The sequence below is a fragment of the Dermacentor andersoni genome, chromosome 7, assembly GCF_023375885.2.
Source record: "Dermacentor andersoni chromosome 7, qqDerAnde1_hic_scaffold, whole genome shotgun sequence".
In the NCBI taxonomy this organism is placed as follows: domain Eukaryota; kingdom Metazoa; phylum Arthropoda; class Arachnida; order Ixodida; family Ixodidae; genus Dermacentor; species Dermacentor andersoni.
The window spans coordinates 68,470,506-68,494,635 of record NC_092820.1 but is presented as its reverse complement, the minus strand read 5'-3'; the positions used below and the strand labels follow the sequence as shown (position 1 = coordinate 68,494,635).

General features: G+C 44.5%; 1 protein-coding gene across 1 annotated transcript; it reads right to left on the bottom strand.

Annotated features, from left to right (window-relative positions):
- Positions 1 to 4,660: 4,660 nt before the first annotated feature.
- On the bottom strand, positions 4,661 to 23,790 carry LOC126534344 (cytoplasmic 60S subunit biogenesis factor ZNF622). The gene is made up of 4 exons (XM_050181627.3): positions 23,403 to 23,790; positions 19,900 to 20,409; positions 15,446 to 15,645; positions 4,661 to 6,053 (listed from the first exon to the last, which is right to left on the bottom strand). Exons 1-4 carry the CDS (start codon positions 23,754 to 23,756, stop codon positions 5,819 to 5,821), a joined length of 1,299 nt encoding a protein of 432 aa, XP_050037584.1. The 5' UTR covers positions 23,757 to 23,790; the 3' UTR covers positions 4,661 to 5,818.
- Between the last annotated feature and the right edge of the window lie 340 nt (positions 23,791 to 24,130).

Below are 24,130 nucleotides of genomic sequence, written 5' to 3'. Positions count from 1 at the left end.
ATACGTCATGCGTGGTTTTACTTTCTGCCGTATTCACAGACTTACCAATCTTACCAAGTTGCCGCTCGGTGCAAGGTGTGCCTAAGATATCTGGATTTCACTAGAGCTGAAATCTTCATTCCAAATCTCTTGAACGTCGTCACCGATTCCATACAGTAGCAAAGTGGGTGAACAGATTATAGCAAATGCATTCTTGAATGCCCACAAGCACCAGCAATCACTATGGAATGTTAGGTGAGACGTATGTAAATAGCAGACGCACTTGGCCCATGAGAATGAATTTGGCGACAGTGTGCTCACTACTATCATTGTGATTTGAACATTGCCACAAGTTCATCCAATGAAGAATTAGATTTTTAACTTGTGCCTTTGGCAGTACTAGGCTTTTCAATGTCCCAATGCGACAGTACATTCAGGTGGCAAGGGCCAGATCTCCAAGCTGAACTTGTTTCTAGCAGCTGCATATGTGAAGTAGGTAGAAAAAGTAGAGGGCTAATAATGAGGGAAACCGGACAGTTACACTAAGTAGCACGTGTTCACTTTATTTCTCATTGAAGTCGAACATTAGTTGCATTTGAACACTTATCAGCGTCGGTCAGATGTGACATGCACAGTACTCCCTCTTTGTACATTCATCACAAAGTTAGCTCTCTGCACTTCAGCTGATAAGGCTGAGAGTCCCGAGCTTAGAGACAGGGCGAGCGTTGGCTTTTGCTACTTTATATGACCCCAGGTCGTCATGCGTATGCAAAACAGGGACTCATTATAGTCCGTGGTTCATAAGCAGACATGGTTTACAAGTTGCATCTACAATATGACATAAAACAGTCCACGAATACGGTAAATCCTTGTTCTAATGATATTCCTTCATTTGAAATAATATATTATTGGAAAGTTTACAAGGTTCAGACTACAGTGCGTACATTTTACCATTGTTATATTGTTTTAACATTGATACAGATTATCTGTACAATGTATGCAAAATGATACAATACATATACAATCACGCACAGTGCACATTTTGATGCTAAAGCTCTTGTTGATGAATGGGTGTACTTTGTTATGTGTAAGGAAGCTGTTTCGTTATAATATAGCAGTATCAATTCTTCAACAAATTACTCTGCAACCAGCTCTCACTTAATTACATTAACAGCAATTCACTCAGGAACACTAACCCTAGCTACTACATTTGCATTGAATAGTTTACCAGCATCCCACAGTATTTATGACAAGAAATCTTTTTCAAACATTTTCTCCTTTGAGACAGAGTAGTTTTACCACTAAGGACGTAGCCCACATTGTCAGGCTTCAAAATAACATTTAGAAATTTTTCTGCTAGGTTCATAAAATGTATTTTTTTTCATTTCTCATACTTAAAATGTTCGATGTACTGTTATTGGCAACATGCCTTTTTTAAAAATTCATTTAAATGTAGAAAACGTCTTCTTTCCCTGGATATTCTTTCTGCAATGCATTTAATCTTGCTTGCATGTTATCAATATGGTTTGTTGTTTAATGTAATAGTTCTGCGGAAACCTGCAAGGTGGAGGGAATCTACGACTAGGTTGGTCTCATTTTCCCTTAATTAATATGGTTTGTTCAGTCTAAATGTAACATTGATGCTGTTCAGATATTAATCACCTTATAATCTATCATTGATGGCCATTTTCAATCTCGCACTCCGAAACCCTCCCCTGTACATACTATATAGTGTGTATCACTTCGTATTATGAAGAGCTTTGTCACTTGTTGATGGCACTCCACAGAGTGCCTACTGCTGGAGGATACAACCACTATCAAGAGCCGTTATATGTGCCTGCAAATAGCACTATTTTTGTTCAATTTGTTTCGCTCAGGCAAGAAGGGACACACAAAAGATATTGGTCCAACTGTTACACCACGGCCACTCCGTGAAAATAAACAAGTATACTAATACCTGCAAAGTTAAACTGCCTCCATACATTTAAAAATGCCCACAATTAGCAAAATAATGATGTTGCGAGTTGAGGGCGTCTTGAATTACAGGGTTCTGAGATCAATAGTGTCTCGAGCATGAATGCCACCTTGCGGAAGTTTTTCAATACGTGCTCTGTTTTATAACTTAGATACTTTAGAAGTACCAACACGTTGGAAGTAACAAAAGCAGTGTAGCCATCCAAGTCAGCCTTCACCCATTCCGCAGTGCAGTAGCGTTTTCATCTGCTACACTTTCAAGGAACAATTGATACACATATTTAACTTGTGGAGGAAGGTTACACCAAATCGTGTAGTATTTTGTATATACTTGCACGCTTTTGTGCTACCAGTATGCAATGCACTATTTTTTGGCTGCAAGTGAACGCAGTGCATTGCGACTCCTCTGTGCCACTCCACTCAATCTGAAACTGCAAAGCCTCATGCAGATATAACAAACATGGACAGAACAAATTAACCTCATATGACAAAGTAAATGAAACAATTTTCTCACCAATATGACTGTAGCTACATCAAACGGGTGATGAAAAAGGCCACTTACTGACCGTCGATGCTTTCTTCTTGCGCTATGTACGAAAAGACAGGGACAGGAAAACACGGACAGATGAACGGCGTACGAGCTAAACCAGCCGCACGTTAGTGCACAGTCTGTTTGCGTTTTCTTGTGCCTGTCTCATTACACACAGCGCAAGAACAGAGTACGCCCCCCCCCGTACCCCTGCCTCCCTTAGGCCCTGCTTGTGGCTTCCATGCAAGCTGCAGGGTAGGAAAGACTGCAACAACCAAGGGCCGTACTATTATGTAACGATTCTTTTCACAATTCTTCTTGCTGCCCCTGATCACAGGCTGGCATAACACTAGACCTTTACTAACTCCAACATTGGCCACTCGCTGCGCCAAGTGGTAAGAAATGTATACCATCGAAGGAAAAGAATCCTCGCACAACGCAGTGCCGGCTTTAAAAGCATGTCCAGTGTCTACTTTTGATGAACACAGCGTCCACGTTGCGTGTGTTCAGTAGAACAGTTACTCACATAAAACCGTACATTACACGAAGCACCAGCATTGTCCACGAATCCTGTAGGCTGGCCACTGAAGTCCTCCTAGAATTTACCAGGAGCATCAAGAGGTTCTTCTCAAGATGGACGCAAGAGCACTTGTTTGCACAGTTAAAGAACAGCAGATAAATAAAGTTGATTCGGAGTCCCCACTACAGCGCCACTACAGACATTAAATGAAAGTCCCTCAATCGGCGACTTTAGTAAGCATGTTGCAATTTCAGAAGTCTGCCAGTGCTCGTAGCATAACCTTTCACTATATTGTACCTGAAATGGTAGCGTAGTGCTATCCTTGAAGTGTACAGTCATTGCATTCTACCAGTACTGACGTATGGGGCAGATACTCAGAGTTGAACAAGAAAGCTTGAGAACATGTCAAGGAACGCGCAATGAGGAATGGAATGAAAAAAGCTCAGGCCTAATAATAAGAGATAGGAAGAGAACCTCATGGACAAGAGAGCAGGCGGAGGTAATCACTATTACAGTTGACATTAACAGGATGAAATGTAGCTGGGCAGGCCATGTACTGCATAGGGCAGATAACTAGTCGTCAGAGTTACAGAAGGTGCGCCACGAGAAAGGAAGCGCAATTGAGAACGACAGAAAATGGGGCGGCGTTATGAAATTAGAAAATTTACAGGCATAACGTGGAATCAGACAGCACAAGAGAGGGGTAATTAGAGATCACCGGGAGAGGCTATAGTCAGGCCGTGGAGTAATACAAATACAATGGATAAATACAAACTCAAATGCCAAGAAACGTGCTGCTGTTCCAATTAACAGCAGTTAACACTTCAAATTTCCCAGCGAGGAATCATTCACTGCAACAGCAACACATTTTGCTGCAGATTCCATGTACTACTTAAACTTCAATACCAATAGAAGACAATTTCAAGCTATAGGCTATGCTGCAAGTTAGCTTTGGAATACCATTAGTCATGAAATACAACAGTTAAAATTAGGAAGCTAAGTGAAATCCAGATGTCGGCCACTGCTATGAAGCTGTCAGTCAAAACTATTCTTGTGTTTCGAATCTCCCAATTTTAATTATCTGAGGCAGTTATCACAAAAATGCTGTACACGCACACTTAGCTTGCAAGTACTGGCAGCAGTCAGCTATTACCTGTCGTACGCTCTGTTTTAACTTGCAACAATTTAACCACTGTGAAGGGTCCATAAATATACGACCTACCTATTAACAGAGATGATGTTTTTGAGTGCCAACATTAGGTGGGTACCTTGAACATGGGATGTATCAGAGCTGAGAATTTCACCATTCTTGAAGGTAAAAGCAGGTAGTCAATGCGCTTCAATGACATTTCCAGCCCTCATTATGATATAGGGATGCTTTAGAAATGCCTATTAATTCTCATGCTTTCCGGTTCATGATGAAAGTGGCCAATTATGGAATTGGAGCCAATTAGGGGCAGCATTACACTACAGACAGTGGAGTCGAAAAAGATGCCAGAGTGGACATGCATTTGTAAAAAGAGCGCAACTACATTTTACTTGGCAGCGCTTAATACCTCATATTTAGCCACACAGAGCTACAACGCATTCCACCAAAGCAAGTGTTTTTCGCTCACCGAGAACAGCCAAACGTGCTCAAATTATGCAAAAGACAGGAAGCCAACGCTTAACACATTTTAATTTCAAAAGAACAAGCTGTACATATCTTACACTTTTACCTTTTACATATGCGCTGCTGTATGGACAATCAGCCCTTCGCATGCATGAGGTAAGCAATGCGGGCAAGAAAACAGCACTCTCCCTTTATGAACAAAATTCAGGATCGTCTTTTTGCATTAAAAAGACCCTGTTCTTCACAGCAAAACGCCCACTGCCCATGTCTTCCCATGTACAGGACAAATGGAAATGACTCATCCCAAAAGCATGACAAAGGTCCAGCAGCAGAGCTCGCTCGAACAATTTCAAATAAAAGAAAAAGCTCGAGTCTGCCCTACAAAGCTCTGCAAATTAATTTAAGTTCAACAGGAGCAACACGCTGTCAAACCCCACTTTACAAGAATTGCAATGGGCAGCCCCAAAAATATGGCACCCAGGACAGTATTTCACAGGCCCTGAACATCGCCATTTGCTACAACCAAACTGTTGGTGCCACAACATTTTTTTAAAGCAGTTACACTTTAACAAGTGACGTCCACCAGCATGTTCCAATAGTGTCATTCGAGCATTATTAAACTGCCATCTTCCTTCTAAGTGGCTCTCTTGTGCTTCTTCTAAGTGGCCCTCTTGTGCTTGCAGCTTTCTAAAGCAACAGCCACTTCTGTTCACCAGCAATTCACCATTGGTGCCCCATACAATGGTGAATTGCCATGCTCGAAACACAACTTGTGTTTCCATGCCCACTCTCTAAATCAAGGCAAGGATTCTGACCCCGTGTATGAATTACTGTCGATTTCACTCGAAAAATACTGAGAAGTTAAAAGTTTCCCGCTGTCTGATTTGCTCTTGTACTCCAAGTGTACCCCTCTGAATTCATTTACATATTCCAAGGCTTGCCTTCTGGGCTGGCTGACGTGCTTTATGAACTGCTCCATGTGGCCAAGAACAAACAATTAGTGCAGCACGTAGAAAGCAGCACTGAAGTGACTCTCATCTGCAGAAGTTCTATACAGCCAACTCAAAGATGTTCTCCAATTACTTGCCCTCTGCTTAAAGATCTGTCAGCATAGTGGCAGTATATCTCGAAAAAAAAAAAAATCCTATTTTATACTCTCAGGCGCATTGCAGGCTGCTCCACTGATGCCAGCTCATACTGCGCTTCAGAACAACACTTGTGGCCTGAAGTGCTTCTGCAGCTTGTTGGCCTTGCAACCGAGCTTCATGTGCCTCTTGGCACGCACGCTCTGAATGAAGCGGATGTCGCGCGCCTTCTGCTGGGCCACCTCCCGCGATGTGGCCCCCGTCCAGCCCAGAGCCCGGTACTGACTCAGGACACGGCGCACTGAGTCGCCAGGCCGCGATGCCGGTACAGCAGGCAAGTTCTGACGGTAGTACCTGCAAGAAAGCATGGGGAACACTTAACAAAAAGCAAGTGCCAATAATTTGAAGCATGTAAGCGGGGATAGTACGGCGTAGACTACTTGAAACTCATTGCCGTAGTTGCTTACATTTGCACTACAACCAAAACATCAATTTTCAATGCCTCCACGCAGTGAAACATGTAGACAAAGTGATTGTGCATATTTGCACATCAAATGGCTATATTGTCTATATTTGCAACCATTGTCAGGTTGATCTCAAGAATGAGCTTTCTACAGAGCCTTTCCACAAAACACAGAAAATTAATGCAGAAAGGTTAAGCCCTTTTTTTCCCTTCGAAGTATGTCATCGCTATCAAACAAAGAATGCCATTATCTTGCTCCAGCATTGCTCATGACTTTGTCTTAAACAGCACTGAAGCATTTCAGTGCCTATTTACTGAGATTATTTGCCAAGCTGCACACTTTCAGTCTGTTCGAGTAGTCCAGTGCATCCTTGCAGGACACGTTCGGAGTATCCGTAAAGATACCGGCATGGACTATGATAACCTTTCAAGTGGTCTACACTGCATTACGCACCAATGCACCAGCAAAGAAAGCTGGTGGGCCAGAAAAAGAATAGCACAGGCTGTTGTCGCCCTTCATTTGAGTATCCAGCAACTAAAAGATGGGAAAGAAAGTGAACTTGAGGTATTTCACCTGGTGAATCAGTTTTTATGTTCTGGTACACATACAATGCATAAGTTGTGCGACAATAAACTGCCTCCAAAACCTTGTTGCCAACTCCTGCTCGTGATCACAATTGCTGAATGTTTCGCCAGACGTTCCGCCAAATCAAGCAGAGTTTGAAAAGGTGGTTTCATTAAGCCTTGAGAGTCTACTTATAATGTAAACTTATGTCAATGCAGCTGGTCACAAGCCTGGTTGTATGCACCATAAGCAGAACCACTAACAAGCCATACTTAAGCTTCTATTTTTCTGCCACTCTAACAAAGACATTCTGGAAGTCTTTGAATAGAGCAACTAATTTTACCGAGTTTTACTCTGACATTGCTGCTGCAAACCATTCCGGTAGTAGTAGTCCTTGGCACATTGAAGGGCGACTTGGTGTGAAGCCTGCAGTGTTTGTACCACGACAGGCCTGCTTAGCCCTCAAGGTCAAATGGCAGAAAGGTGGAAATTAAATTCTACAACCGGAGAGAGGGTTGAGGAGACGCAGTCCCTAACTTTCCTCTGAAATTCACACAAAATGTCTAGGATGGTTTTCTCCTTGGCATTCAGTGTCGCTTCGGCATCTAGTATTTTACCTACAACCAATCTTTCTTAAAGGGCCCCTGAAACAGTTTGGAGAAATTTTGTAGATGCGTAGGCTAAAGTTAATCATAGGCACCACGATTTGTGTGAAGGGTCGCATATTAAGAGAGCTACAGACGATAACAAGTTACCCTCCTACATAGCCCTGCATTTTCTCAACTCGTTCCCCGAGTGATCGGGGCTAAGCTCTGCCTTCATTGACTGCGTACTTCCGGTAGTCTAGGAGCGAGCATGCGAAGTCCCTCCAACCTCACCACCAGCTGCTTGCCAGTCGACTACAAGCGAGAGCTGTCGAAGCAGCATGCGTTGCAAGCATTCTGTCACAGCGCCGAACGTGTCTGGTATTCCGGTAACCACAGGCGAGCCAGTCGTTTCGACAGATAGGTGGAGGCATAAATTCAAGCTGATGAAGGAACTTTAGCGTAGACGTACGTGAGCGGCCTGATCAGTCTGCACGGTCCAGCCACCTGTTGACTGGAGTTTAACCCGCCAAACAAAGAGCCAATATTGCTCTAACCATGCATAAAACATTTTTCAACATTTACAAAAACAATGTGTTAACAATTAAGCTCTTGCGAAAAATTTACACTATCAGCAAAGAAGAGTACACTTCACTACTGCTACTGTGTTTGGTTGAGTTCTGTCCCACCAGGTGGCTGCACCGTGCAGACGTTTGCACTTCTGCTCATCCCGTGAAATGGCACGGTCAAACAGCCAGGCCCTGTCCCTCTGCGCTTGCATTTACCCGAATACCAGACTTGTAAAATGCTATTGTGGTAGTAATCCTCCGGTGTACAGCGATGGCTGCAAACGCGCAAATCCTGAGACTTATTGGATAGCGACAGTCCAATGCGCTGCAGTCACTCCATTCGTCTGCTGCCTTGCAGAGGGACACTATGTTGCAGCTTGACATATTGTCAGTTGCTACGTTTGCAGCCCACAACGCAACGAAGGCTAATCATGGTGCTCGCGAAAAGACAGACCGATACTGACCGCAGAGCTCTTGTCAAAACTGAGCACATTGTAACACAAACAGACGACGCTTGCTGTGTTCCGGAAGTGCTTAAGAGGAAGCTTTAGCTCGGGTGCGCCTATCTAAATACATGTAAAAGGAGAATTCGTTTTTCTCAGCAACCACTGCGGCAAACTTGATGAGGTTTCTTGCATTTAAAAAAAAAGCTTAAAATCTAATGACTGTTGGTTTCGAATTTTTGAGTTAGGTCGTCAATCTTTTATTAAAAATTGGCAAAAATCGAAATTTTTCAGAATACGAAACTACCAGGTTTACAACTCTAACTCAACAACGAAAAATGATAATACAATTTTGTGAATTGCATCAAATAGTACATCTAAAGCGGACAAAATTGATATGTAATGAATATAAAAAAAAATTTCATAATAGGGAAATACAACTTTTGCAAAACCCTTGTAATCAACATAACAAATTCATGTAAGATGTAAAATGACATATTGACTTTGTCCGCTTTGAATAATCTAATGGATGCCGTTTACAGAACTGCGATATCAGTTCTTTATGCAGAGCTATGAATTTGTAAACTTCGTGCTTCTATTTTTTTCAAATGGTCAAACAGTGGAAAATCATTTTAAGAATATTCAAGCCCTAAATCGAAATTCCGCTTCCAACAGTCACTAGAATTTAACTTTCTCTTTCAAATGCAACAAATTTCATTAAAATCGGTCCAGGGGTTATCTCAGGAAAATGTTCTTGCGTTTTACATGTACTTGAATAGGCCGCATCGGAGTTGGGCCCGAGCTAAAGCTTCCGCTTAAGTGTAGTGAGAAATTGTTCTTGTGCATTCTCTTTGTTACTTTCTTTTTATAGAAGCCTATTAACTAACATTCCAACAATTACAAACAACATATGTTCACCATGAGGTTGGAAAAATTATTGATGATGCGCCCTGGGCAGCCAATAGGATAGCTCGCCCTACAGCGTCGTTAGAACAATTTACGTCAAATGGTTAGGGGCAGCTGAAAATTCAGCCGAGCAGTATACATTTTTAAAACCTTATAATAAATTACACGCTTTATGCGGAGCACTTAGATGCATCAATTAATGATCAGAAGGACCTACTCTAATGACTCAGTATGTTTTTACAAAATTGTCACAATCGTTTCATGGTCCTTTTAACATTGTTGAACTTTTCCACAAGAAACTGCCATGGAGGTAAATTTTTTTAATTGCAGCTTCTATAGTAGGAAATGATTAAAAATTCAAACACAGTAGAAATTTATTGCAAACAACACATTGCGCCGAAAACTCTTTCGCGACCCACGGAGGCATCTCGATCGATCCGCCGATATACCCGACGAGATGGTCATTTTAACGGATTCAAAAGAGACATGCAGGAACTACACAAAGGGTAGAATCTGCAGGGCTGCCTTAGCTATCCTCCGCAAGGCAGAACACCTCAGACACACCACAACCCACAAACTAATCTGGATTCCGGCACACACGGGGATAGAAGGAAATGAAAGGGCAGACAGCTTGGCTCGCGAGATCACGTACCGAGTCGAGCAGCCACACGCCCTGCGACAGCACTTCACCGTGGAGATCGGCTATTCAGAGTTACTGAATCACCACTGAGGCAATAGAATTAGATACTCCCCGCCACACAAAGCCTTAACACAGCAAGAAGCAGCTAGTTGGCGAAGGCTGCAAACGGGAACTTTCTCTAACTTACATATACTAAGCAAGATGTATCCTACACAATTTAGGAACACTTGCCCGTGGTGCGGGGCAACTCCCACGCTTTACCATATAAACTGGGAGTGTAAACGTAACTACACATTCCACCAACACAAAACCCCGAGTGCAGAGCAGTGGGAGAGCCAGCTCACCAACTGCGAGCTCGCTGCCCAAAGGGCAATGGTGCAGCATGCAAGCGAAGCAGCGCGGCTCAGTGGAGCCCTAGACTAGGGGCCCAACCCTGCTAAGAAGGTCAAGCGTCTGCAGCGATGAAGACGAAGACCGAACGCTAAACCCTTAATGGACCAAATAGTTTTTTCTCTCTCTCTCTCTCTCTCTCTCTCCATAGACCAACTACATTATATATACAGTGCAGTCCACTTATAACGATACCACATACAACGATATATCGGTTATAACGATGGATCGACATGAGAGTGTCATTTTATGCATTAGGTCTATGGGGAAAAAAACCATTTATAACGATAGGTTATTCACCGCATATCGGATATAAAGATCAAAATTTTGCCATCTGGACGGCGTTTTGCGTGAAAATAATCGTAACATTTGCGTTGCTTAGTTCCCTGAAACGAACGATGTCGAGACGAGGCGATGTTTACCTCCGTAACTTCGTATCTGCCGCCATTATTACGCAGCGCGTCTCGCCCCGCCCGCGCACCAGAGAATAGGTGCGCCACAAGATGGCGCTAGCTGCTTCATGCGCGTCGGCCACAGCTGCTCCGAAAGAGAGAGAAAGAAAAAAAAAAAAGCGACAAGCAAAGTGGCGCGGTGGCGCCTGTCCCGCGTCTCTCTCGCGATAGCAGGCTTACGCCACCGAAGCAGCGTGCAACCAACGGTTCAACCCAGTTCGAAGACGGCGCGGACAAAGCACAAAGCTGTGTCGCTTGACACGAAGATGGATATTTTGCAGGACTCTCGATGTGGCTTCAAGGTGAGCGCCCTCGTGAAGAAGTATGAGCTCGTCCAGTTAACGATATCAACCATCTTGAAAACCGGGAGCACCGCGATTGTGAAGGCAAGAGCTATCAGCGGCCATGCCGATCAGCGGAAAAGGGTTAGAGACCCTTTGTACGCCGATGTTGATGAGGCGCTTTACCAGTGGTTCATCACCAATTGCTTCAAAAAGGCGGGCTTTGTGAGTAAGGACGAACTTCCCCAACCCACTGAGACCAACACGGTGGATGTCGCTGACATAACCGAGCTCGGGGAGCTCGTTCCTACCGGTGACACAGGTGGTGCGTCGAAGGAGGAGTTTTTGACTGCAGACAGTGCTGCCTCGTTCTGCGATGAGGTCACCGACGAGGCGATCGCCGAAGATGTGCTGTCTCAACAAACGGCAAGGTTGTGCGACAGTGACAACGAGATTGACAGTGGCTCCTTGACCCCGACCACGATGTCCACGCAAAGTGCACTGTCGTCGATCGACTCCTTAATTGATTTTATGCATGCTAAAGGATTGCCGCCAGTGTTCGCGCAGCAGCTGGAATCCATGCACACCGCGGTTGTGAAGCTGAAGCTGCCGCAACAGCAAGTGCAGATTTCGGACTATTTCGGCGCGCCTAACCCTTGACACGGTCATTGGCGCTAGAAATAAAGTTCGTTTTTCACGGCCTACTGTCTACATCATCTATTCTTTAGAGCAAGTAGCGAATTCGAGTTCGGAGCTGCAAAGGTATGTTCCGCATTTTTAAATTTTTTTTTTTAATAACTGCAGTCCAGATATAGCGATCATCGGTTATAACGATCATATTTTTCGTCTTTCTCGATATCGTTATAAGTGGAATGCACTGTATATATATATATATATATATATATATATATATATATATATATATACACACACAAACACGCTATACAATAAGAGACAGACAAATATGTACAGCAAAATTTGTGCTTAAAAATATGTTGGACATAAATAAACGCTCGAGCAATTACCACAAGAACAGGCACTGTGCGCAGCAATATTGAAAACATGACAACACGCAGGCCATTGTATGGGAATGTGTGAACTACAACCGAAGGCAAAGAAAAAAGAGAACTTATCAGTAGTATCTCTGAACTTAGCCACGCAGGGCAACATCTAAGCAACCGAAGATTTGATATTGGCGGCTGTAAAAGATGACAGCATTGCCTCCATGCGTGCCTTGTAGCAGGCAACGCACACGTGACCACTTGAGCGAACGCCCAGAAGTAAGCAAGTCGAGTTGCGCACCCTTCGGCGAGTGGAAATGCAATTTAAAACGAGTTTGCATGACCCCACAGAGATGACGGCACCTCTCGACAACAAGTAGTGTCAAATACAGGCAAAATATCAAACAAAAGGTTGGTGCCGCACATGTACGCAAAAGCCATGTTGCAAAAATCTAATTGCTTTTTTAGGATGCCCATTTTGGAACTGATTTGGGTTGACTTCCACTAAAAGAAGTGAGCTATTTGTAGTAGAAGTGTAGCTGTCTTTACAAAATTATGCCGATTAGCACCCCCTAGTTGGCACATTAGTACTTCAACCAGTTGCCATGATCTGCACACTGAAGTACATGCCACCAAATGTGAGAAATTCCACACGGGCTGGCACAAAGAAATGCCAGGGTTTGGAGAAGTAACTTCACAGGTAACAAAATTATGCAGATTCCACGCACAGTGGGAATCTGTGTTTGCAAAGCTGTCATGAGCCAGCACGGCAACATGGTGCACTACGACTAGGGACACGCTGCAGATTTCAGTGACAAACGTGTCTCTCGGCCACCATGGTGGACCTTGCAGGTAAAGAGGAACTTTTATTCAGCACAAAAAAAGTGTTGAGCCGCAAGACGCACCAGGCTCGTCCTTGTAGAAATGCACCACAACGCTACAGTACGATGAGAGAGGCGCAGTGGAATTCGGTGATGAACGCATGACGTAACCTCTATCTTTGTTGTCAGCTAAAAGGTTCACGCACTCCCCTTCAATAAGCCGAAATTGCCGCTAGGCGATGCACCTGCTGCTTAAATGAGGGAAATTCATAAGGGTGTTTTATTCCGACCTTTTAGACATGTGTCTATGCCCTAATGGTAAGAGCATCGTGTTTAAAAACCCACCATACGACATGCAATCTTTCTTTTTTTGATCGAGTGACAGCTTTTAATTGGTGTCGCAGCAAGTCGACAGCAGTCAGAATCGGACACCAAAGGGGTGAGGGGAGATGCTAAGAAGGCTAACCTTAAAGGGACCCCTCACCAGGCCCCATTGCAAATTTTGGCTTTACACTGGAGGCTGTAAGGAGCTGTCTAAGGACTGTTTCACCAAAAGAATTTTTCAGATCGGTACACTATTGTAGGAGATAGGAGAAATGAATAGTCTTATAACCATGCCTCCAGTAGAGGAGCATCACTGCCTATGGAGACTCTCTCTCCCTCTAGCCTCTGGTAGCATTCCTAAGCGGTGTTCCTTCCCAGCCTTCTCGCACAATGGATCGGAGGGATGCACTATGGCGTTAAGCCCTGCCTCCCCGCCTTCTTTTTCTTTTTCTATGCGCACATTTACAGCGGCGACATGGCACCTTCCGGATTGGATGATTAGTCCCGGCGAGTGACGTAAATCACATTGTGAAGACGCATTTGTGCGGGTGGTCGAAACTCTACGGCTGTTAGCCGAGCTTCCTAAAGGTGGAGGACACACATCGTTTGATTTGGAATTCCAGCAGTGTTCCAATCATGCCCTGGGCAGTGTTCACGGCAGGCGGCACCATAACTATTGCACAATTATGTAAATTCACCACGTTGTTCTTCTCATGGTTATATTTCATTTTCAGCCACCTCAAATACTCAATATCATGCTCTAAATATTGTTCCGTATAGTTCTCGTTCAGACTTGTTTTTGTACATTTCCCTCATGATTCAGTACTGGAATGCCTTTTACAGTGGAACCCCGTTCATACGTTTTTCAGCGGACCGAGGAAAAGAAACGTAACAGCCGGGAAAACGCAACAGTGAGGAAAGCTCCGAAAATGAATGAAAAAAGTGCAGCTTCAACTATAGACAATTTATTTCCACAGAGTGCGCTTAGAACTTCAAAAGGTCTAGAATGGTGGCTTGCCGTTTCTTTCGCTCGCTAGAAATCAGCACACGTTTCTCAATAGCCTGGAAGGCCGCATTGCTGTTGGCGTCGCTGTGAGGTGCGACGTACCTTCGGAGGTCCAGAGCGGCGACGGCTTTTCCAAAGCTAGGATTTAGTAACTCCCCGGCATCATGCGGCTCGTGCTCCTCGTCGTCACCGCACCACAGCAATGGCAACGGACGAAGGAATATCCGCGGGAAATTTTGCCCTCTTTGGCGTAATCATGCTAACGTGCTAACGATTGTTTAGTATTGCTGCGCAGCGCGCGCATCCGAGCAGCCCGGCTGCGCGCAGCGCGGCGTGGTTTCGCGAGAAATGTAAGCAAGAGAGGAGAGCTGGCCCAATAGGCGGAGCAACGCTATAGCAACGCCACGAGCAACGCCAACATCCGGCTTCCCTTTAGCAGCCAGTTCCATAGCCAAGCCCGGCCAAGCCCGGTCAAAACTCGTCAAAAGCCAAAATAGCGGTTGGAGCGCGTTGCCTACTTTAGCCCAGGCGGGCTCAGCTTGCGACGCATCATGCGGGAACGTTTTCACAGCTACAACGTAACAGCGGGGTCCCTTATACATTGGATCCTATGGAAGCTGTGCCGGGACCGGATGAAAACGACGTAGCAGCCGGGAAAACGCAGCAGTGAGGAACGTAACAGCGGGGTTCTACTGTACATGAATTTTTTACTAATATATAGTAGTTGTAATGTATGTGTAAAATTCATTGTTCTTTTCCTACTCCTGCTATAGCTAAATGTTTGGCTGCACTATCTACAAATAAATAAAAAATTTTCAAACACAATCGTCAGTATTTTGCTGATGATCAATCTCTTTCTGACACCAGTAGTTTGCCGTTCGCTGCTGTTTGTCTTGTGCTTTCCAAACGTGAAGGAAGCTCACATGAAGACGTAGGCTTGAGGCGATGAACATTAGTTAAACAAGGAATGTCACTAGAGCCAACATTTCAACAAGCGGACTTGTCTTCGTCAAGGCAAGTTCCCTTGTTGAAGCATTGTCCTCAGCAAAATTCATCATTCATCCACTGTTTATCACTTGTGCTTTCCAATATCTTTTCTAGGATACAGAGAGCACGGTACTCCATTTTCTGAGAAAAAAAAAAAAAAAATCTAGGACATCAGGAACGCCATGTCAATACTCCTAAAATGTCTCCTCAACAACGGCTTTTCTGTGTGGCAGCAACACAATCCCTTGAGTTCAAAAGAGGAATTCAGTCATTTCACACAGCTGGCACTGAAACCAGTACACACGCTCACTGACCTCGCCAGGGAACGGTGACCGGCCACAGCCCCAGATGGCAGCACCAGCTGCCAGCCGTCACTTTCGAGCACGCTGACATCGACCTCTTCATCTGCGTCTCCACCTTCGCCCTCGGGGTAGCTCGCCGTGTAGTCGTAGAAGTCAGAGTAGTCCATCAGGCCATCCACTCCATCGTGCGCCATTTTGCAGTGGCCTTTGTCCTAGTATGGCGGAGCAGAGACAAACGAAACAAGAGGACATGATGACAGCATTGCAGCAAGAAGGAGCACTCGGTGCTAAATTGAACAGCAGCGCCAGCTGCTGTGGAAGCACATAAAAATGTGTTGATGACACAAAGCAGCCAACAAGCAGGGGCAGCTTTCACGCCTAATCCACCTATAATCAAGAAGATAAAGACTGTCACTGCTCCTCATCAAGTGATGTCATCAATGGAGATGTGACAGTTCCGACATGTGCCCATGCTCTAACTATACATGCAGGGCGATAAATGGCCTGGAACAACAACTGCCCTTGCATTGCACAGCATTTAAACAAGGATCGGCACCAGAAAATAAAATACAACCCTCCTTCTAGGTCTTTCATGACTGGATGTCGTGACCTCTAGCACTCGCTAGGCTTTACAGAATTGGCAAGACGGTGCATAGGTAACCTCCCTTGTCCAGTCCTGTGATAAACTTTTCTACTGGGTGCTGTTTCAGTGCTGTCCCTTGTATACAATGACTAGCATTGCGACAAGCAACTGAGAATTGTTTTCGACCGTGGCATGGACGATATTACTGGCTGCAACGTCTTTAAGTGCAAAACATTTGCATTTGTACTGACAGAATTTGCCCTTACATATGTGGCGTTTTGCGTCCAAGCCGACTTTGCTGAGCAATGCCCAGCGATAATAACGGGTGTTCCATCTTTTTGCTGCTTCATTGCAGCATGCCCGCCACAGTTGTATGCAGAAATCGCCTGGTTTGACGACGCCCTCGAATTCCTCGGCAGTCGTGTGTGATGTGTAGCGAGCCACATTTCGCACTGTGTCACCGCACTCAGTACACACCTATAGTGTGCAAAACGTGCACCAGTGCTGCTGAATGCGAGCACATACCTTAAACAATGCCACGAGTCTGCATATGCCACCACGGAAAAGCTTGCAGGCTCTGGATCCAGCAAAGGCTGCTGCACATTGCGACCGTACGAAATCGACAAAGGCTGGAAGAGGCTTAACTCAAAAGTCTTAGAGTGGAATTTCTAAGCCGTTGAACCGCTGTGTTCCACAAGAACGTTGTTACACTGAGATGAAACTGGTCAACACGTATTGTTGGGCTAGCTGGTTCATCATGGCGGGAAACGGCACCAGAGAACACGAAGAGCAAGCAAAAAAACTGACAATCGCAAGATGCACTAACAACCTGTGCACCGTTGAGTTGCCAGTGGACCTTGTGATTGGCTCGGTGTCATCATGCTTGTCCTTCGTGTTCTCCGGTAACGCTGGCTGCTGTTGCACCGAGACAAGACTATTACATTTGAGAAGTTAGAAAATTAGCTGCAGCTTCTCAAAATACATTCTGCAACATTTATATAATCAATATATCCTGCCTGACACCAATGCGATAATTTCAAGATCAAGTGCACAGGCCATCATGTTGCATGTTCTTTGGCTGTTTTGCAAAGCTGTAAAATATGTCAGGCAAACATCCCAGTTTCTTTCACAACATTTATAGGGAAGTAAAAAAGAATTTCACAGAAACCGTCGAATGGCAATCCCCAAAGTTGAGCAACAGCTGGTCGGTACACCTGCTCAGATATGCTACTGGCGACAGTTGTAGGCAACTCTGTTGGTTAATGCTGTGAGGCTTGTAATTGATGCAACGCAGTACTGCACCTAGGATAGCTCATGTTACAGACCGCATTGAATCTCTTGCGAGGACACACATAGTGCACTGGTACCAGGACTGGCGCATCAAGTTGCCGACATTTTATTACACCGTCGTTGCGATAAGCCCAGTTTACTTGGCCAGACAGCTGTCCACGCATAGTGAAGAGAAAGAGTTCAAAAAAGCTTTTTCTTTTTTAAACTGTGCACACATCTGGACTTTTGCCTTCTCATTTTTTCTGCAATGTCTCTTTTGCTCATGGCAAGCAGAGTTACAAAAAAAGTGCTGTGCTACTTTTCACCGGTGCGTAATACTTTTGTCACCGTTGCATAAAACTTTTGGACACAGCATGTGACGAGTCAATTACAGACCAGATCTTACTTTATTTCTTCCCACAGTGCTAGCAGACACAGAGCTACTTTCCAAACCCTGTTTTGCTTCCACCGTTCTTGCACACCCTCTGAGAAAAGACTCCCTACCCTCCACACACAGGCTGAAAGCTGAAGCCATTAAAAGTTAACTGTCCTGCTTTATGAAGGATTAATGGCGGTCCCTTTTAATTAATTTTGAAAGCAGGTTCGTAAATGAGACATTTAGGCTGGGAGTAAGTGCTGCAGGTCGGCCAGCCTCCAGGCTTCTGCAAATCAATTATCGAAAGCACAAGTCATAACTATGAGTAATCATGTGAATCAATAAAAGAGCAACACGATTTTGTTTGTCTCTGCAAAAGCCAAAGTGAAATACGGCAGAGGTCAAACGGCAATATATACTCCGAGAAACATGCCCATTGTTTTAAATGCCGCTCAGTTCTTGAGATAGTCTCCACCTTATAGTGCTGCATGTCAGCATACACAGCAGTTTAAATATAAAGCATTTCCAAGTTTTCACTATTCATTCGTTGTAAATGTCCTCTCAGTTGGCTTTAGCCAAAGCGCACTGCCTGTAGGAAGCCAAAAAGTCTGGAATTAACTGAAAGCTCAGAGCGAATTAACGCTCTGAGGGTCACCCCATATATGGCGGCAACAGAATGTTCAAAAGACCTGCCATGGTAACTCAGTGGTCATAGCATTCTAATGCCGAGCACAAGGTCCCGGATTCATCAGCAGCGGTCGCATTCCAATGGCAGCAAAGTACCCCCCCACCCCCCAAAAAAATGCTTGTGTACTTAGATTTAGGTGCATGGTAAAGAAGCCTTGGTAGTTTAAATTAATCCTGAGTCACCCACTACAGCATTTTTTATAGCCCCAGAGTCAGTTTGGAACGTCAAACTCCATGAATGAATGAATCAATCAATTGGCATGCTTGAAAGATTGTGACCTTTCGGAGTGAAGAACCACCTAGCCTCTCCTCTGAGATGCTGCTACCTGTGGTGAGTTCTAAAAAAATATTACAGCAGAGCTCATCCCCTGATGACTGTGAACGGTAATGTGAATAACATTAGAGAACTATAGCAACAAACAGCATTCCTCAACTCACATTTATTTAACAACACATATAGTGGCAATAATGAGACTTTTGCTGCTCCGACTATTTGTCACACACTCTGATATTGTCCCACATTGATACTATGACACTAGCTTGCCAAGGTCGTCCATGAGCATGGAAGTGTGACGACTGCGTGGCGCAGCAATGACGGAATGATGAAGGAAGAATGATATTGGTGGAACGAAAAAGGCGGCATAACGATAATGGCCAAACAACGAGATGTCATTTATTAAATTGTGCGACGGAGTGATGACAACAGCATGAAGACGACGACGTGACGATACTGCCGTGCATGCCTGCAATTTTGTGAGATGCACGAGAACCAATTTTATTCATCAGCAATTGGATAATTTATTATTGCATTTTCTTACTCGCTTTGTTTTCTTGCTCACACATGCACAACCACTGAGCTTTCTTGCAGGCTCAGGCATGGCTCACTTTCATTATGGCCCCGCATGGTCTAGTCATATTCTGCAATGATACGCTTCATTTTCCTCTTTCCTTCCCCTTGTAATAGCTCGGACATGGCTTGAAAGACCACCAGTCATGCTGGCATCAACCACTCGACAAGACACGTGATAAGAATTAACAATGGAATGAAGCATTACAAAATGTTAGCCTTGGTTGTTTCAAACCTATTTAAAAGACAAAAATATTTTGGATGAATTTTACCATATTTGTAAAGAAAACTTATTATTCCAGTTTATCCATGTATTAAACAATGAACAATACTGTAGACACGTGTAATTTATTTTTCATATTTTTTTACTTTGAAATCACCTACAAATTATTTACTTGTTTTTTCTTGACATATGACACTATTAAAATGTGCATTATTACACTATTTTATTACACTATTACACTATTTTATTACACATTTTATTACACTATTAAAATGTACATTATTTAAATGTGCAATTTATTAAAACTTACCTAGGGGAGCGACTTGTAAAAAAATGATGCTGAAATGGTTCGAGAACAAAGCATCCAACCAAAGTTTTTGGAGCTAACCAGAATTTGAATTACCCAAGTTCGAATCATGATGAGCCAACTGTGATCCGGCTAAGGCATTCCAAATCATTCCCAGCAGGTACCTTCACTCACCCGCATGTGCTGTCGGACTGCCTGAAGGCTCCCGTAGGGAGCGCTCCGTTCGTTGCTGCACCACAGACAGAGCCGGCCAACGCCCAACTTGTAGCCCAGGTACGTCAGCAAGCCTTCGACATCCACGAGGTACTCCGCATCAGGGATGAAGAAGGAGTGCACTTCCCCCATGTGGGCCACATTGGCAACCACGCTGTCGTTCTGCTTGCCACAGAACAGGCACTCGGAGGGGGGCACCCGCTCGGAGTCATCTTCCATCACTTCCTCCTCTTCTTCATCGTCGATCTCTTCGTCTGCAACCTCACCCTCAATGCTCTCCCACTCACTGTCATCGCTGTCGTCTTCAGCGACGATGGCAGCCACGGCCGTCGTCCTGTTCGTCCACGGCATGCGTTGAGTGGGAGCTTTCTGCCCAGGCAGGGGAGCGTGTTCGGACGCGTTCTTTGCATTCTTCCGAGCGACCATGCTGCTGCAACTGCTGGTGCTTTCACTCCTCTCGGCCTTTGGATTCTGTGATAGAACACGCAAGTAAGGATGGGGCAGCGCCAACTGTTCACATATCATGGGACATGTTGTTGGACAGTCACTTTTGGACAGACTTGAATGTATCTTAAATATTCTACTCAAGTCATTCTAAAATAATTTTCATAGTAGCTTGGTATCTTGCAAATACAAGGGCGAATCAAAGTCTTTGCCCCAATTCTTTTATTAGTCAAAATAGGGTACATACAGGGAATTACAAACATACATACTATTCTACGTACTTTACACTCTTTTTCCAAATAGTCCCCACACCGGTTCAGACATTTGTCCCATCGCAGTCATCATGCAAGTCTTCACGGCCTTTTGCAAACTCTCAACACCACCACCTCACACTTCTCAAAGCGAGACACCTTTCTCCATACATGAGCTGCATTTCACTGTGGATTTCGATGGGCATTTGTCCCTTGCTCCACAGAAAATGAATGACACCTTGTTGCTCGTATGCCGTGGACGTGTCAAACACAACCGGCATTTTCAACAACTGGCAGTAGCGCAGTGCCGCAGAGCTACCGGCAGATAAGGCTGGGCCCTTTCAAGAAAGGTCCACCACTGGGAATGGATATGTTGGCTTCACATTTACAGCCGCACTTTTGCTAAAAAAAATAGGAGTAAAGACTTTCTGATTCGCCCTCGTACATTTAGATAGGAGTAATTTTGCTGTATATTAAATACATTTTGGAGTACCTAGCTTGTAGTCATTATTTCAAATACGTTGATGAAAAAACCAATCCGTTTAGCAAAAGAGCACAAGACCGAATCACCTGGCCACAACAGGCACAATTCCCTAGTTCAACAGGTCCACACTGACTTGTTCCCTCTAGCAGTTCCATGAAAAGATGGAACCCCCATCCCCTTAATTGGCACCTATTTTTTCTTTGCCCCGTTGTCACTCCCCAAAACGTGTAGAGTGGTTGTGGAAACAACAATCGGAAGGCTTTACCCTTAGAAGCGCAGTTCCAAAGTCTGCTGCTACAGAGGCCCCTGCCTCACAGGTGGACATTGAGATACCATACATGGTTTCCGTGTTCCTCTCAGCAACGAAGAATAGTTATTCTCTCCAAAGGAGCAGATTACGGCTGAAATTTCACTGACAGTCAAGCAGTGACCTGGCAGCAATGGCTGAACATAGTTCACGGGCAGTCCTGAGCAGATTGCTGCAATTTCACTGCCAAAGCTAGACTGCTGCACAGGCATATCCAGTTCCAAGAGAAACATTTACTTGTCACATCGGAATGGCAGCAATAATGTGGAGTGTCTGGCTACGCAGCCGTGGAATGCGGGAAATCTAGGGACGGTCGCGATAAGAAGGGGGGAGAACAGTTTTATTTTGAATTTGTGCCAAAATGTTTGTGAGGGTATAGGCACAACTTGGTGGGTTGTCACTAGTGATGGTGAAGCTGTCTGAAGCTATCGTCGGGTGGTCATTAAGCTGTCTCCACCAAATTTTCTGTGTAGAGTTCCCTTTTTAATCGCCAAACCGGGCTACGTAGGGCAGTAATGATATTGGATGGTAGAACTATGAGGCTCCGTAATTTGCAGTAGTCTGGATGTCCCCAGTTGTAGCTATGGCGTAGACAAAATATGTGTCTGCAAATGCCGAGTAACTAAGGTTAGAATCTCCGACTACCAGCTTTTGTCGGTTGCAGTGCAAATAATGAGACAGAGTCCGGAATTAACAAACAAACAAGCTTTAACACAAGGCACCTGTACGAGACAATAGACTTTCAGTCACCCATGTGTTGTCTGCGTAATTGTATAAAAAATGAGTCAAATAAAGCAACAGTTGATTTGAAGTACACTGCACTTTATGAACTTTTCCTGCGACATGTCGTAGTCCGCTCGAGCGCATCTGTGGAGAGCCCTTTCAATAGAGAGCCATGTTTTAAAGAACAGGGGAAGTACTCTAACAAAAACCTCGATAAACGCCAATAGAGCTTGCTGAAAGTACATCGGCTTTTTTATGTAGCTTTTTTTTTTCGAACTCCACAAGAAAATGTATTGTGCCAGTATCTTTGAAGTAAAATACTTTTTAAGGATAATTTGTACTCTACTCAAATACTTCTTGGCTCTATACTCCATAACACCCCTTAAATTTTTGAAGTATATCATACGAGTCTGCTTTCGGAGTTATCACCTTCAGTGCGCGCTAACTGGCCGGTTGAGCAAAACCGCTCTAATCATACAACACACCGTGTACCAAGTCATACGAAACTGATAGTAACATCGATAGTGATCGTTCTGAGAATACGTTCGAAACGCTGTGCGAGTCGCAAATATTGCACAAGAAGGTGCAATAACATTGCAAGTACCCCATCTAACCACGGCCGCTAACAAGAGCACATAAAAGTACGGTGACAGGGTGTAAAGTGATGACGGATATTATTTTCAAACGAAAATCACTTCACCGAAAGTGCGGGCAGCTCAATTTACGCAATTAAGGAACAACTGACTCGGAGAGTGCCGTTTTCGGCAAGGTTCTGACTGGTGTTGTAGAAGTCGCTGGGCGCCTTTTTTCGTTGCTCGGTGCTTTTCTCGTCGCGACAATATATTGGAAGTTTTTACAAGTACTGCTCCACGATGGGACATGTAACTGGCTAACGGAGGCCCCAGAAAAATACCTGAGATTATAATAACGCTGTGCCTAAAGGTAAGGCGCACGTACCTGCTTTGCTTCCGTTTGGCTAACGCTGTGGCTCACGCCTACCGAGTTTTGTACATGTTTTTGCAGAAGGGCGCTTATTTAACTCAAATCGGTGCGTATGCAGCCTCAGCTGTCATCTATTGTTGATTACCGAATGGGGGGGTCATATTAACCGAAGTCGTCAAGGCGCTAACGTTGACAGCTGTCACTGACTATCGAAGTCAACTTAAATGAGGCTTGCAAACGCAGTTCTTTCACGGGACGAATGCGTAGACAGGGCCCAGGCAACCGCAGACATGATGCATGCATGCAAGCTTACAGCGATAACTTCGGACGGCGAAGCAGGCTCCACTGGTGCGCTGGACTCAGCCATGACCACAGCCTGCTGATGCTTCTTCGAGTTCACGTGATTCTCGAACGCCTTGAGAGCGCCGAAACGTTTGCCGCATACGTCGCAGTAGGTGCCGGCGGCGCGGGCCTCCGCGGCGATACTGGCTTCCCTGTGCGCTAGGACGCGCTGCTGAAACTCCTCGGCACTGACCGGGGGCAGGAAGGCCACCTTACGCTTTAAGTTGTACCGGTGCCAGTCACTCTTGTAGTGTGACCGGTGTAAATCCGCGTTGGCGAAAACTACCTTGCACGAGAGACATGCGTACGACGACGCAGCCGCCATCTTTGCCTTCAGTTCTTTAAGTCCAATGTTGCCGGACGCGTCGCGTCAAACGGCTTAGCACAGCCACGCAATAAAAGTAACCCCTTAAAGAAAGAATGTTTTGTTCGTCGTCCTACTAGTTAAAGAAATAATTCTACAAAAATCTTCGTTATTGACGAGCACTGTAATATTGAAACATACCGACATTTTTTTGCTGGTTTATGAATTGCCAAGATATGAAAAATACTCTGCGAGTGGACCATCACTCGATATTTCGTATTGCTACTAAAACGTTTATAATAATATAATTAAGGCGACAGGATTATTTATTTACCAGCGCTGAGATAACTAGTGAACAAGAAAATAATTTTCTTTTTGTGTCGTGTGCGCGCTTG